At 42.2% G+C, this 16989-nt stretch overlaps 1 protein-coding gene across 1 annotated transcript in view; it reads left to right on the forward strand.

Annotated features, from left to right (window-relative positions):
* TOX3 (TOX high mobility group box family member 3) overlaps positions 1-16989 on the forward strand; it is a 115211-nt gene that overhangs the window by 81819 nt on the left and 16403 nt on the right. Inside the window, exons 2-3 of the mRNA XM_066637344.1 lie at positions 1586-1651; positions 8357-8614. Of these exons, the coding sequence (XP_066493441.1) occupies positions 1586-1651; positions 8357-8614 (324 nt within the window). The remainder of the gene's footprint in view (positions 1-1585; positions 1652-8356; positions 8615-16989) is intronic.

Below are 16989 nucleotides of genomic sequence, written 5' to 3' on the forward strand. Positions count from 1 at the left end.
ATTTGTACACCATTCTTCAAAAGAACCGGTGTGCCCTCCCTTCGCACATGCGCATTTGCACACACTTGATGAACACAAAATCAGGAATTTGCACGTGTGACTGACTGCTTGAAGGCAGAATGTGCGTAGCGTTCTACCCAGTGCTTGCCAGTTCACACACGTTGGATAATCAATTGGTGATGGGAAATTGAAACAAGTATGTGCACCTGTGAGCTGCTCATATCATACAGGATTTCTCTTATTGGTGTGGGAAACTATATTCCAGAGGAAGGGCACATCCCACCCTTTGCACAAGATGTGACGGCTAAAGAATGGCTGCATATTGACATATATAGATATTCTCTACCACCACATGTTTAATATATTGAAATGGTTTTTTAGAAGGGTTAAGGTGGGTCATGAGTAGCTACTTTCCCACAGTGAGCCATTGGTCCATCTAGGTCAGTATTGTCTACTCAGAATGGCAGCAGCTCTTCAGGTTTTCAGATTGTAGTCTCACCATTGAGATCCTGCCGGGAACTGAACCTGGGAACTTCTGTGTGCAAAGCATGTTCTGCATGCAAAGCAGCCCCTCCTCAGTGGCTTTCTCAATTCCAGATTGCAGTGGGCCCACGACCCACTCCATTGGCCTCTGCGGGTCCCTAATGCCTTGCAGAACCAACCCAAAAACTTGTTTCTGTGAACTGGAAGTAGCTTCCAGTCATTTCCACAAGGCATTCTGAGCCCCACAGAGGCCAATGGAGTGGGTCATGGACCTGGCATAAGTTGGAAGTGACCTCCAGGGGCTCTCAGAAAGGCTTTGTGGCAGAGCATTGAGCATGGATGGGGTTGCAACCACCATGAGGACCATGTGGCCAAAGTTTGGGAACCACTGTTGTAGTTGTATATTCTCTTAGTATTATGTTTGAGTGTTTGTTTCCTTGCCTACCACCCATCTCCAAGGCATTAGTTGAAATTATGTCTTCATGTTGCTCTGTGCGATAACATAAAGAGCAATGTTGACAACACATTGTCAACATCGACAGAGTGTTGCATCTACACTCTAAAGCTTCATTGAGTCAAATACTCCAGTTCCTTGTCCCTAATGAACTACCCCCATTTTCTGTTGTCATCTCTTTTCCAACTGCCACCTCAACAATCCACACTCAAGACTCCTGGGTGGGTCTACTGAGCATTCCCTGTCTCCATTGGGCCTTTTTGTTTCATTTTCACATGTTCCTTTTCTTTTAATTTACAAAGTAAATCTACTGGGTGCTTGAAGATTCCCCCAAGTTTGTGGATTCCCTCCTGTCTCTCCGGGCGGCTCCATCTCAGATATGAAATCGGAGATAGACACACAACTCTCTGAGTTTGCAGCTATTGTACAGAAGCCAAGAATCTGGCAATAATATACCTTTCTAGAATAGTATTAAAATTGGTTCATACAATGTTTATATTTGGGTATGTGTGCATGCATGTCTTTCTTCTGCCAGAAAGGGTGTTACAAAATCTGTCTCTACTCAACATTTTCTGTGCATCTCAATCTTACTCTTGTTGTTGCATATGTTAAAACGTGGGTTCCTATTTCTTTTTCTTTTCCTTTCAGTTTGGCAACAACAACAATTACATGAACATGGCTGAAGTAAATAATGCATTCCTTACTGCAAACGAGGTAGGTGTTGGTTCCCCCCCCTTGCCATCTACCCTCAAATACTGCTGTTTGCTTTGATAATTTTTACAGGCTTTCAACAGATGACGGGCAAAGAGCTGAATTTTGTATGTGTTTTATGAAGCACAAAATAAAGACTTTAATGAGAGAGAAAATAACTTGACAGCTCTCCATTACCAGTCAGTTAGCTGTCCGTAAGACTGTTACTTACGTAGCGTGTCAATAGAAACAAATCTGTTTTATATACAGCAGAACAAAGAAATGTAACCAGAAGGAAAAAAAAAATGAAAGGCACAGTAGGTGTACATCTTTAAAGCAAACAGAGTAGCAGTCATTAGAGGCTAATGCGCTAATTATGGTCATGGATACAAACGTTTTATTTTTAATTTGGGTTCTTAACACTATTAGGAAAACAAAGAGGAAAGTGTCACAGTTGGCGGCATCGTTTGTTTTCCAGGGGAAAATAAGGAAGAGACTTTCTGCTGAGAGTGTTGGAACAGCAGGCTTAAGAAGAAGCAGTAGATGTGAATTGATGGGGCCTGACTAGGTCATGGGGGTGATGAATTTGGCCTCTAGCTTGGAAATATAGGAGGGGGTGGTCAGAAGGACAGTGTTCCAGCCAACCAGACCACCCCCCAACCATGATGTTCTTCTAACCATGCCTGCAGCCCTCGCTCCAAGACCAACCATTAAATGGCATCAGTAGTGTTAATATTTTATCAATCAGAGAAATCTAAGAGAGAAATGTATGAAATAGTGGCATCAGGTCCAGCCTTAGTTACCTTTTGGCAAAAGCAATGGTTTCTTCCAGTTGTTGGTGGGCATTCCAGTTCCAGATGTGGGCATTACCCCATGGAATGGTTTTCTTCGCTTTATCTCACTCTCTCGTTTACCGTATCCGAAGAAATGTGGACTGCAGCGGGCAGTAAACTGTCTGAGTTGTGCTGAAGGTGAACGCCCCATGGGCAGTTTCCAAGATGAATAACAATGTGGTCTATGTTGACCTTTTCACATAAAAAACTAGCAGTCCTCTCCTCCGATCCACAAAGAATGTTCTGTTTTTGTTTTGTGGTAGACAAAATTATAAGGATGGGGAATTCGTGGAAAGAAACGGTTGCGGTAAGCACGACTATGTTTCATGTAGTATTTTACAAACAGCTCTTAAAAAAACAACACAAAATAAAAACAACAGAATGGCTGCCATCTCTTTCTCTCTTTCACTGCCTTCCCCCCCCTCCCTCCAACAAGACTGCTTAGATAAGGGAAGATTGCTTGGCACCGGCCCCAGTGTTAGTTGTGATAATGAACACAAACCCCCATCTGTAATGACAACATGATGTTTCATTCTGTAGAATTTCATTCCTCCATTTGAATCAAACATTGATGAAAGCTCTACTGCCAGCAGCTGTTCAGAGACAATTTAATTCCAGCTGTGATAATTCACCGTGTCAGGCATTGGCTGTTATATGTTGATACAACAGCTCTCCAGATTTGCATTTTTATCAAAAGGAACAAATGTTTTGAACATTTCGGTGCAGATGGCATTTAACCACACACACAGTTTTTTTTGTGTGTGTTTTTTGTGGAGGTTTGGTGGGTTTTTTTTCCCCACTCTAAAGAAATCTAAGACAGAAATGTATGAAAAGTTAATAGCTCTTAAAATTGTGATTGGTAACATAACCCCTTAGAAACATTATACTGTTCTGGACATAACTGTACCTTTTTCCACCATCAAATTACATACCATTCAAGCACTTCTTATGACATGAATAGTTCCTGTGATTTGGAATAAGCCTACTTCACTGTAAGACTTTTCCCCCATTTAGATTACATTCATTTTATCCACTTATCCATACATTACTTTCAGCAATCATGACATGAAATACAGTTTGATGGGGGTTTTTTATTTCCTTTTAGAAAAGCAACCATTGACATACACAATAATTCTTCCCCCTCACAACCACCACATGTTTTTAAGAAGATATTGCTAACCTGATAAATATCACTTCTGGAGGTAAAAAAAAAAATGCTCACACAGTTCCCCTAGATATTAAGAAAAAGTTTTCAAAGCAGTTCTCTTTGGGTACAATCCTAACCAGGTCTACTCAGAAGTAAGTCCTGTTTTGTTCAATGGGGCTTACTCTCAGGAAAGTGTGGTTAGGATTGCAGCCTCAGTAGACAATAAGAAATTGGTTCCCTATCCTAAAGGACCTACAATCTAGCAACACATGCATAGGAGACACCAGCAAACAGTCTCTGCAAAAAAAAGAAAAAAAGGTCTGCTGGGGTGAATAGGGGCAATTGTTGTCTCTCACTAAGTACAAGACAACCACCACTTTGAAAGGTGCTGCTTTGCTCAGTTAGCAGGTGCTGCTGAATATATATTATGGAAGCCTGATGAATTATTTCTTTTAATAATGTAGAATTATTTCTTTTAACATGGAACTATTTCTGCTGCCTCCTCGATATCATGCCAAAATCTTGTACTATAGCAGGGGTGCTCAATAGGTGGATTGTGATCTACCGGTAGATCGCAAAGCAAAATGAGTAGATCGCGGAGTGCCGACCCCCCCTTCAGGTGCCTCTGGGAGGAAACGCCGGGAGTAAGGCCCATTGTACTCAATGGGGCTTACTCCCAGGTAAGTGTGGCTAGGATTGCAGCCTCACAGCCTAATCCTAGGCATGTCTACTCAGGAGTAAGTCCTGTTATACTCAGTGGGGCTCAAGGTACACCAACATACATTGTACACATAAATGTTAAATGTTATGATGGCGCGAACATTGTAAAAAAAACTCTGGTAGATCTCCAGGCCTTGCTGGGTTTCAAAGTAGCTCTCGAGCCAAAAAAGTGTGAGCACCCCTGTACTATAGGTTTAATTGCTCAGAACTAGTAGAATATGGCTGAGAGTAAATATTTGCACATTGGTGCAAGTGTAACATTGCAATTGCTGCATTAGAAGTGAATTAAATTGCTCCCCTGTTATTTCTAAATGAACACTACCATTTTGCATGTGGATCTCTTAAACCTGAGAAGCTGTTTTACCCTGCTTTTTTTTTTTTTAATGCAATGCTCCTCCATAGAAATTGTGGCATTGACATTAGGGGACCATCGTCCATGCAGAGGAATTGACATGTCACCTTTCTGTTCCGACGTGCTCCTGTGTCACGATGGCAGTGACCTAGTTCTTTAAAAAAAAAAAAATGAAATAAAATGGTGAAAGCACCTTAAATATTTATTGAAATAATATTTCAAGTGTTAATTACTGTGGTAATGAAAACAGCCAAATGCCACATATCAGGAATGAGTGTTTATCCATATTGTTAATGTGATATGTTAGATTTCATTAAGCAGTAATGAGGTAGCAAATGAGTCGCAAATTACCATTGCATCTGTTACTAGACCACATTAGTGCCAAACTTAACGGCAAATGTAGCCATCGGGTTATGTTCATTAGCCATCCGCCTTCCATGGCCAATCCATCCCTTTGTGTTGGTGAACTTCAAGTCTCCCCAATATTAAAAAAAAAAAAAAAGACTTCCTGCTTTTTTTATTATTATTATTATTAAGACTTCAGTAAATGCTTCCTCTCATGCAGGGCATGTTTCCAGCACTGGAATTAAGTTGTAGTATTTGTATGCACATTTGTGTTTAGTATTGAGAGAGATTTCAGGAGTCTCTGAAGACTCCCTCAATGTTACTTCTGCAGTCTGTAACTGTCTGGTAGCTCATCATATCTGGTGTGAGACCAGTAATGACAGCTGACAGGTTTTATATGCAAGCAAAGGGGAATCTTTCCCCCCTCCCTTCTTGTGTTTCAGTTTCCATTTTCTCTCAAGCGGTTATTAATTTATATCATCATTAACAGTTTGAAGGATGACAATTTCCAGCATTTAATGAGATCTTTCACCGAACATATCATTTTTAAATTAACTGGCATTAAGTCATTTTTTTTCCAGACAGTGTAAATAATGCATAAAAGCTCCCTTCCCCCCCACTGCACCCCGCACTTTGCCCCCCCCCCATCTTTGCAATAAAAATGTAAGCTAACATAAGCAAACAAATTCTATTGTAGTCTGTGATGCCTGAAAACATGGCACTGGCTTGAATCCAAAGCACCCTTTTAAAGCACTGTGGATTCTTCCTATTCCCTCTGACGCAGCTCCTTGTACCATCTCAGGGTTTGTTCCCTGACCCTGACATATTTAGGACCGCTTGTATGGGCACATGATGTTACTATTTCTGAAAAGCAAGAATGGGGGTCTCGGAAACCCCAGTGAACACATGAAGCTGACGAGATGACCTTTAGATGGCAAGCCACTGAGTTGGATCCAGAGGTTCTATTCCTCTAATACAGCTGCTTTCAATCAGTGGGCCATGGCAAATTGGTGCTGCAGATGGGTCTGCAGGTGTGCTGCAGGAGTTTGGGGGAGGGTCATTTATTATTAGGGTTATTGGAGGATGTGATCTCCCTACTGGCAGCATGGTTGACCTTGTCAATTGTGTAAAAAAAATAAAAAAATAAAAGTGATGGTGTGCCTTCTGATTTTTAAAATTGCTGATTACATTGGTATTTCTGTTAAAGGAATGGAACTTTTGGATCCAACCCAGTTGTCCCATTCTACAGGCCACCCTTACCTCCAAGTGTCCCAGGATGTTTCCGAGAACTAAATAGTACTGAATTTGACAGAAGGAGTTTCCTATAAACATAAGAGCCCTGCACGATCTGAACAAATATTCATCTACTCCAGCAGTCCATTTGCCCCATAGTGGTCCACAAGATGTCTCCATATTGAGCTGTTGTACTGCACATATCCATCATTGAATGATGTAGAGTTGGAGGCCATTTATTTCAGCAGTATTATGGGAGATAACCAAGATGCACTAGGATTCCCTGATACAGACCAAGGTTACCACAGTTGCCCAAAGAGCATAGTTTGGTCCCTGCACTCTGGCTGATTGACCGAAGGGGAAAGAGGAACACTGGGAAGCAAGGTTCTGGGCCATCCTGCAGTTGCAAGCAGATCCCTGTGAATTCTGGAGAAAAGCCGGGAACAGTGATAGAGACTCTATGGCTCTATGACCCTGGTTGGTCCCTGTGGAAACAGAATGTAGGACTAGAGGGATTTTTCCTCTGATCCAGCAGATCTCATGTTCATGTGTGTATAGATGCAGTTTTAATGTATCCTGAATATCAACCATGTGAGAAATACTGGTCGTGTTCATTGCCTGGAGGGTAGAAGGGGTGACAAAGCAATATGAGTGTGCAGACAGGCACAGAGCATGGATGCATGCATACTCCAAATAAAAGTTGCATTTTAGCCAAACCCTTAACCCTGAATATACATTAACTTTAAAATGCATCTTGAAACCATGAATATAGCTCTGGGGCTAAAGCAGACTCCACTGCATATCATCCCATTGCTTTGTATAAGTATCTTGGTCTCTAACATCCAGGGCAAGTCAGCCATGAGGTTGATCGAAGCACTTGAGCCTGGGCTGAGGGAGGCGGCAAACTGATAGGGACACCTTGCACCTGTCACCTCCCCTGCTGTGCCACCTGACTGCTGCCCTGTACTCTTTTCAATCCTGAAACAGTGGGGAGCTGGCTTACTTTCACTGACACCACTGCCCAGAATCATGACCGTGGAGCTCGAAGAGAATGTAGCATACACGGTGATCCAGTTTCTGCTGATACTCCTTCCAAAACTGTCATTGAAAAGGACACTTGCATGTTAACACCTCTCCCACTGGTGCATTTTTCAAGACAGTCTGGTGCCAGTGGCATAACTAATACATCTGAGACCCAGGGGCACAAACAATTTTAACATCCTCCCATACACTGTATACCCCATACACTGGGTACCTTGAAGGGTTGACTTAGAGGCCTCTGAAAGGCATTTCTGGTTTTCATCAAAAAACCAGAAGTGCCTTTCAGAGGCTTCTGTCAACCCCTAAAAGTGAGGCACCTGGGGCAATGTACCCCTCAACCCCCCCTTAGCTATGCCACTGTCTGGTGCAGGGATGATCTTTCCTAGGATCCCCTCTGCACTGGCCAGTTTTGAAGATAGCCCTTGAGAGAGGAGGTAAGGGAGTCTGCAGGGGTATTGAGGGCACAGAGGTTAGTGGAATTGGACTCTCTCAAACAGCTCCCAAGCTTTGACCTGGTCCACCCTCATCTCAAACAGGCCATTATATTCTGTAGGAGGAATAGGAGGGAACTGAGAAGCAGTATTCTAATATTTCACATTTATGGGTTGTAAAAGAGTTTTGAAGTATTCACTGCCAGATTAATGTTGTGTGTGTACTACCAAAATTGTCAGCATTTTATTGAAGCATCAGAATAATGTGTAGGCTCTTTGTGCTTGCTTTACTAACATATCAATAAACTAGCAATTTGTTATACAGCCAAAAGGAAGGGGGGGGAACAGTGGAGCTGATGTTCATTCCAACAACAAAGACAGATGTTGCTAATTAAGTGTGCATTAAAAAACAGTTAATACTGATACACCATTAAAGCCATATGATAATGAGACTTAAATCTTTAATCTGAAGAATCCATAAAGCTGGGCATATGTGGAACTTGCCACACTTGTGATTTGCAAAAAAAAAGTTTGCTCATGAGCTAAATCTTATAGGACATAAAAAGCCACTTTTTATTATACTGTGGTTAGCTTCATTGCAGTGAAATTGCCTTTGTGTTTTCCTAGCAAACATTCCACACGCCGAGCCTTGGAGATGAAGAATTTGAGATTCCACCGATTACGCCACCACCAGAGTTAGATCCCACTAACCTCGGGATGGCAGACATACTCTTGCCTTTTCAAGGCCTAAGCGATCAGTTGGCCGCACAAGGGAACGAGTTTACACCCCAGTTTCCTCCGCAGAGCTTGGATCTTCCTTCAATTACGATATCGCGAAACCTTGTGGAGCAAGAGGGCGTCATCCAAAGCAATGGACTGCATATGGTAGGACTTGCTCTTTTTCTCTTTCAGCTGCCCAACTGCATCATTGCATCATATTGTAAGGCAGAAAACATTAATTGCTAACTGACTCAAGTTTTTATAGTATCCCCACCTAACGAGTCCAGGAAAAGAATAATCAAGTCATATAATGCAGCATTTCTTGCACCTTGTACCACCTGCCTACTTGTTGGCATAGTGTCTTTTAAGTCCATTAAAACATTCATTGCAATAAGATTTACCCATGAAACATAACTGTTGTCCTTAGTTTGAACCTCTACTTGGACACCTTGTTCTTAGAAACCTTGAGTGAACACTATATATCCACTTAGTTCATTGTACCTCCCTGTATTGGAGAAGCTTCAGTATAAAGAAGTTGCAGACTTCAAACTGAAACAGTGTGTGTGTGTGTGTGTGTGTGTGTGTGTGTGTGTGTGTGAGTGAGAGAGAGAGAGAGAGAGAGAGAGAGAGAGAGAGAGGTAGGTGTGTGTGTGTTCATAAGATGATTGGGGTTGACCAGGACAATGAACTTGTCTTTTCTGGGATTCACATTGATTGAAGGTCCTCTTTTTAGCGCCAGCGCTGAGCTCCAGGGCTGGCGCTGGGTGTCGCAAATGTGTCTTAAGGCATGTCCGCAGCGCCTGGAGGGGCCATTGGTGCTGGACCTCAGCTCTGTGTGGACAGCTGGCGCTCCTCCAGGACCGGTTGGCAGTAAGTCTTCTTGGGACAGAGGGGGAGGTGGGGAGTAGGTGAAATGGGGTGGTGGGAGGGCGAAGGGATGGTTGGATCTGGCTTGGGAGGGGGAGTGCAGATGGCAACAAGCTCTGCTGCCATATCCTAACTTTCCTCCCAGCCTAGGCAGCCCAACAAAGGCCTTCTCTGCCTGCTCCCGCTCAAAAGTGGGCATAGATCCGAGGAGACCCATTGGCGCCACAACTGCATTACCTGGGGTAAAGGAGCAAACACTCCCTTACCCGGCACTAACCTGGCACTCCATCACGAACCTGTTACCCATTCTATCTAGCAGTAGCCATTTCAGAGCCACTGGAGTCCTGGGCACCCCTGGGCCTAGGATGGGCTGCCCACCTTGGTTGATTCAACAGAGTATTGTGTTCTCTAATTTATTTAGCCCCATTGTGCAACTTCTGCTTCTGCAGAGGTTAGAGGTTCACTAGGGTAGATTGCTTTTGGTCACAATAAAGTGAATATTTGCCACTCCACTGGAATGGAAGATGCATACGGACCTGTGCCCTCTGTTGTCTTCAATGCAAAATGAATGTTGCTTCCATTTGCTAGACAGGGTATCACAGATATGTTACAAGAATGCTCTTCCACTCTAAAGTAACTATGGCTGCAATCCTAACCACACTTTCCTGAGAGTAAGCGCCATTGAACAAAATAGGATTTACTTCTGAGTAGACCTGGTTAGGATTGTGCCCTATGAATCTGTTGTAGGAAGCCATCTTTATCTGCAGCACTGATGCCTGATTCACAGGCTAATTAAATAGGGTAGGGGTACTTCAGTGAAGAGCCTTCTGGATTGTTAGTTTCTTACTCTGGTAGGTTTTCTGAGGGATAAAATTATTCACAGTGTATATTGCAGCCTGATTCAGTGCTGCTAGTTCAGCACTGAAAAAATGGCAGATTCTTGGGTTGTCGAGCTGAGAAGTAGTAAGCAAATTCTGCCCTTTATGTCTGTTGCCTGTTTAGATTGCTCACTTTAAAACACTAATTCTTTAAATTAAAAAGATGAGCAGCGATGAATGCTAGTCATTATTATATATATTTTTTTTTAATGAGCACTTTATTAAACTGATAAATAATGGAATTATTAATAATGCAATTCATCTTTAAATGGTGTATTTTCATGAATTATCTTGCCTTAGAGCCATCAACCTTCTTATTTCAGCAATAAAAAAATGTAAAAGAGGCATTTTAACTATGAAATTTCATTTCATGGTCAATTGGGTTTACAGTATCTGAAAGAACTAAGTATGGGGACATAAAATAATTATGATATTCGTCTACACTCTCAGAACAATGCCTGCATGAGCACTGTTTGGCTTGTCATATTTTATTATATCTTTGTCGACAAGGTGATAATCAGTATTGATAGAGAGGCCCTGGATGTTTGTCTCTTTTAAATGGTGCTTTAACCAAACCAAAACCATTAGAGCAACATCACATTTTTTTTTCATAACAAGTGAAATCTTGGCCACTTTGGGGAACACGACTGTGCTTAGATAGCTTCGCTGCAAATCACTGCTATTTTAATTGGATTTATAGATTGACCCTGTTGAAATGTCCAGTAGAATTTCACCTTGAAGAAATGTCATGAAATTTTCAAGCACAAACAGAGAAGAAATGAAATGTACTTGGGCAGAGCTATGATTAATACAGTGTGTCTCTGACTTTGTTCTGAGTACTACCTGACATGTTCACCTATAAACTTGAATGCAAAATCGCCAGAGGCATGGGTAAAAATAGGTTGGGTCGAGGTTCTCCAATGTTTTCCCTCCAGGTGCTGAGCTGGCTACCTACATAATAGTACTTTTGCAGGCTTCTCCTAGATTTGCTGCAGGAAGACCACCAGAATAATAAATAAAACTTTACATTCCCTTTCTGACTTAGGAATGCTGTATCCTGCAATTCATTCTAAGTGCAAGCAAGCTGTTTTATTACAAACTGAATGTGCTCTAGCAGTTATTAAAAATGACTCTGTTGATGGATTAACAATCCTTTCTACTAGTTAAAAAATAAGGTGCCACATGATGTATTGGCCTGGATTCCCTACCCGGCTTTTTATCGCTTTTGTTTATAGAAAGAGTGACAATTTGTCACATTACTGATTAGCTTCATTATTATTGAAGGGGAACAAAAGCACATTTATCTTGGTTTTAAATGCATGCTCTTACACTGGGAGGGTTGCACCCCCCCCAAAAAAAAAACAAAAACTAGAGAACTACAACAAAAATGGGGAGATAAGAGGGTGTGGTTTGATTAGCATTTGCATTTTAATAATATGCTAATTTAAAGGGGAGGGGTGAAAACCAACATTCTTAAATGAATTACTGGAGGAAAAATTGAATTGAGTTCTCGTTTCAATTCAGAAAAACACCTGGGACTTAACAAGATGAGGAAATCTTATATATCCAACACATAAAAATGTGTAAATCAATTACCATATGCCATCAAAAGTCATTATAGACTCAAGCACAGTGCACTGTTTAGATGGTCACACCTGAGAAATTATTTAAATCTACAAAAGATGGCAATTCTGTGGAGCCACAACTTGGGCTCTGTAGGGTTCCTGCTTTTATTCTCTGCTTTTTCCCCCCTTTAAACATCTTTCTATAATCTGCCCAGCCTGCTGAGAAGCACTGACATCAGTAGTACATCAATTTCAGAAAGTGGATTATTTTTACTAGACAGCTATTGTGACATATTGGGTCACTCATAAATGAAAGATATTCATGCAAGCATGCAATACTTGTAATGAAGTCTCACTCTGACCTTCTGTATGATTGATTCTGTAATTTAGTTTTCTCAGGCACTGCCTGAAATGAAATGAAATCATGTTGAACAAGTTTTGAATACCCACAGTGCACCAGGAGAAGAAAAATCTGCAGCCCTAGAGGCTTGAGAGGGAGCAGCTGAACGATTTATCTCCATGCTATTATAGCCTTTGCCAGCATTCAACATTTTCTTTTTCTTTTTTTTTCTTATTTGGCTTAAGTACTTAATTCTGCAGGTAGCTGTAAATGGGAAAATAAAATGCTGTTCAGATTTAAAATGACAGGACAGGAGTATGTGCAAGGGACTGATAAAATATCTTGAATAGAACTGACCTTTCATGTAGCTGAAAGTTACTGGGGGATTCATCCTAATAATTACCATATAGATTATTTTTATTTCTTTCCTGCAATGAAACATTTCAGAGAGCAGTGGTTCTGATTGAAAGAAAATTGAACTTGTTAACATTCTTTTCAGCTTAGCCTGTTGTACATAACAGAAGGTTAGCTTTGATGAATTTCGAAATTCCCTTTCTGATATCTAAGAAACAGACGGTAAAATAATTGCCTCTTTTCAGCCTGAATTTATTTTTTTTTCTTTCTTTTATTAAAAAAAACCTGTCTGGTTTTATAAAAATAAAGTTAAGTATATACACATTGTTCTTTTGGGGATGGGTAAGAGAAGAAATATTGAATTTTTTCCTAGGAAAATATGTTCTTTCTTTTTCTTTTTTAGAGACAAGGCTGACAATAAAAATTAGCAAGCTTTGGCTTGTGTACATAATTCCATTTTGATTTTATTTATTTTAAAATGAGTAAGATGCTTTTGACAAAAGTCTCCGAAGCAGTGCTCAATCACATTTTTGAAATAACATTAAAACATTTACATAAAGCAGCGCTCTTAACAATAAAAATTCCAAATCAATAGCAAAACTTTATTCAGCGGTACTAACGGAACCAAATTAAGAGCCCACCTAAATAGAATAATCCTTTGCTAACCTTCAGCAGAGAAAAAACTAGGCCAGCCTCCTAGAGGAGGGAGTTTCAATGTCTTGGGTTTCTGGTATTCTGTTTCTGGTAACCACCAGAACCACCACCATCTGGTAACATACTTCAGGACCAGATGATCCTTTCAATATCTTGGACCCAAGCAGTAAATGACATTTGATAATGATGATGATGATGAAATAATGACTTGTAGAGCCCAATCCTATCTCTAGTGGGGCCACCGGATACAACAGCACCAAAATACAATAGCTGTGTCCTGTGGCCCCACAGAGGCCACCAGAGGTATCCTCAGGAGAAGCAGTCAGGCCCTGCAATGGGGCTACTCAAGTCTGAGCTGGCTGTTTTGCTGGTGCAGACTGGAGAACCTCTGTGCCTGACTTTGCAGCCCAATATGGAGGATAGGATCCAGCGGAGCAGGGCTCCGCCTGTTCTACCCCTTCCCAGGCCGATAAATCCCACAGCTCTGCCCTCTCCCTGTCCTATCCGCAATACTGAAAGCTTCCCCTACTCTGAAAACCTGCACGGATGGTGTGACTTACCCCCAGGTGCTCCTGTGGCATCTCCTCTCGGTGCTAAGGCCCAGTGTCAACAGCCCCTCCTACCCAGGTGCCGTGGTCATGCCTTATGGCACATTTGGAACACCCAGCACCGGCACTGAGCTCCAACACCAGCACTATGGCCCCTTAGGATTGGGCCCTAGGTGACTTGCCCTAAATGACTTAAAAAAGAGGAGCTACATTCAATATCATCTGACAAAACTGCGTATAGTGTAAGTCAGAGGTTCCGCACTGCAGCACCCCAGGATCCTCACTCGCAGTCTTCTTCTTCCCGGTTTGCCGGGCTGAGATCATGCAAGAATAGCATGCAATCTTGGCCTGGTGAGTTGGGAAGAAGCGACTGTATGGTGCCCCTGTGAATGCAAAAGGCACTGCAGCCCCAGCAAGTTTGGGAACCAGAGATTTAAACAAATGAAACTGCTGCTTTAAATCCTTAAAAATAATGAATTAAAATTGGAACAATTAGCTGATTTCAAATTTCTGTTTTGAACTTTGTAGCAAACAGATGAATTGGATAGTAAATAAAATCATTTGTAACTTTTTAATGATTAAAATATTTACTGTATTACATTCTGAGGAAGTAAATAAAAAGAGATGAATTGAAAATTACCAGTAGGTTATTTCAAAATTGGCAATGGGGCTTGATTTCAGGTTTTGTTTTTCTCTCTCTCCAGCAATCTGTGTATCTCTTAATTTATGCATTTAATTTTCTTTTATAGAAAATTTTATCCAGTTTGTTTTTAATATCCCACTTTATGATCTCGATATGGGTAGGAGGAGAAGTAGGGTTGTGATTACAACAATGGTACAGCAGTGTTGTGTAATATATTTCAGATAAAACAGTTATTTCATGGTTCATTAACGTGTTCAGTGTCTGGAATTCTTTATTAAAAGAAGGCTTTGTTGTTGTTATGAACATGTTTATTGTCATTGTTAAGGGAATGGAGAAAAACCCACCTGATTACTGAGTGTTATCATTTGTTCATTTATAAGGATGGCACTTTCTCACCTGAGGAGGCACTTATCAATTTATTTTGACCTTTTAACATCAAACACTGATCAATTACCCTTGGCTAGATATTACTACTGCTATTGTTTAATCCAAATTGCATCAGTAGTTGCTCTGGTCAGAGTAGGTCTAATTTCCCATAATCCTTCTTGGTTAACACACTAGATCAGTGATTCTCATCCTTTTTAGCCCGGGACCCACTTCTGAGAATGACAATCTGTCTGGGGCCCACCGGAAGTGATGCCAGCAACCTGGAAGTGATGTCATAGCCAGAAATGACATCATCAATCAGGAAGTGACATCACTGATGTCTGCGCCGGAAGTGATGTCATCAAGCAGGAAGTTCTTGCCTAGAAACTCAAACTGTAAATGACAAGAGACAGTATTCCAGCTCAGAAGCTTCTTCCAATTCTCCCTGCCCTCGCTACCATTGCTAGCAAGCAAAAAATAAAACAACATCTGGAACAAAATATTTGTGTATTTATATACTACTGTTTTTATTTACAAAATCTCAAGCTACTTCTTGTATTGCGTTTGAAACTAACAAGCATTGATGTGGCTATTGATACTGTGCTCAGCATTAGCCCGAAACAAGTGCATCCTACTCATGCACCTCAATACAAGAAGCAGCTTGAGCTTTTGTAAATAAAGGAAATAAAAACAGTAGTATCCCCCTCAGAAGGAAGATAAGTAGGGACGCTTCCCCTCATCTCCCCAAGCCTAAGCATGTCTACTCAGAATTGACTCCCATTATTGGCAATGGGGCTTACTCCCAGGTAAGAGTAGACAGAATTGCAGCCTAAGAGAGAAGAAGAGGGGAAGGGTGCATATCAGAGAAGCGGCTGGGGGAGCAGCACTCTCCCTGGGTGTTCCCCCTCACATGCCAGGCTTGCCCTCCCTCCCCCCCCGGCTGCTCCCTTGGCAGCCAGGCAACCAGGGATCCCCCCTCACCCCAGCAAAGATATAAAGAGAGGATGTGCAAGCCAGGGCAGGAATAGATCGCGGCTTCCAGGTGATTTCAGAGAGGGAGAGAGGTTGTGATGCAGAGGATGAGAACGGCAGTGGGGTGGCGGTGGTGATGCTGCTTTCAAGGCAGGCTCACAAGAGGGGAGATCACACAGGTCTGCCTTTACTCACCCAAGCCCTGTGTTCAGGTCTCCGCCTACACTCTCCAACCCAGTCCAGCTGCAGGGGAGGGAGCTGCTCTGTCTTGCAACCCCAAAGCAGCCCATCCCGTCAAGGCAGCCAAGCTGACAAAGGTTGGTGGGGAGAAGCCTGGCTGGCTGCGATTGGTCCCCCTGAGGGAAGCCTCCAAGTACAGAGGGAGGTCCAGCTGGAAGGCAGCAGCACGCTTTCTGGGGGAAAGCGGCATGCTATTTTCTTTGCACATGTGCAAGCCACTCTTAGTTATGTCTCAATGCTGGGAAGCTTAAAATGGCAATGCCCAGGCTTTGCCCACTTCCAAAATGGCGCCGCCTAGGTCTTTTGCCATCTTCCAAGATGGCTGCCACGAGCTTCTCGCAACCCACCAAGTGGGTCCCAACCCACAGTTTGAGAAACACTGCACTAGACTATCATCCCTCCTGATTTCTCTGCTTTATGCTAATTTGAGATTGAGATGGGATGGGTAGATGTGTGCCCTTGCACCCAGGACTGGTTCCAGAAGCAGGGGGCCCAATGTGGAGCATTTTTGTGGGGCCCTCACCTCCCTGCAACTCATCAAGCAGCTGTGGCAACGAGCATCTTCAACATGCTCAGGGCTGAAGGAGATGACGTCCCCACCAGCTGCTTCCAAAAAGCCCATTTCTGGCTGTTTGGACCTAGGTGCAGGCGGCAGGGCCCACACTTTGCTCCGCTCACTGTGCCTCGGCATGGATAATTCCCTGCTGGGGCATCAGCTTACAAAGCAAGCTGGCAGCGGCATGGGCCCTCTCCAAAATGTGGGGCCCAATTCAGTCAAACCAGCCAATTCACCCTAAGGCCAGCCCTGCCTGCAGAAGGTGACATATACTGCTCTGTGTCTTTATCCCAGTAAATTTTCCCTCCATTAAAATCTTGATTGTTCCAAGAGTGTTCTTTCACAAATGGAAAGGCCTCCTTTTGATAAACTCCAAAGCCTCTTTCCAACCTAGAAATCAACATTATGAGAAAAATCAGCATTATGGAGAAAATGACATCCAATCTAGAGTTTACATGCTACCATCTGCATTGTATTTATTTCCCATCTTTCTCATAATATTATATAACTCCCAAAACTTTGTGTCTCCGGAGTGTGGGATATTACCCAGTAGTGAA

Source organism: Tiliqua scincoides, chromosome 9 (assembly GCF_035046505.1).
Source record: "Tiliqua scincoides isolate rTilSci1 chromosome 9, rTilSci1.hap2, whole genome shotgun sequence".
NCBI classification, from domain to species: Eukaryota; Metazoa; Chordata; class Lepidosauria; order Squamata; family Scincidae; genus Tiliqua; species Tiliqua scincoides.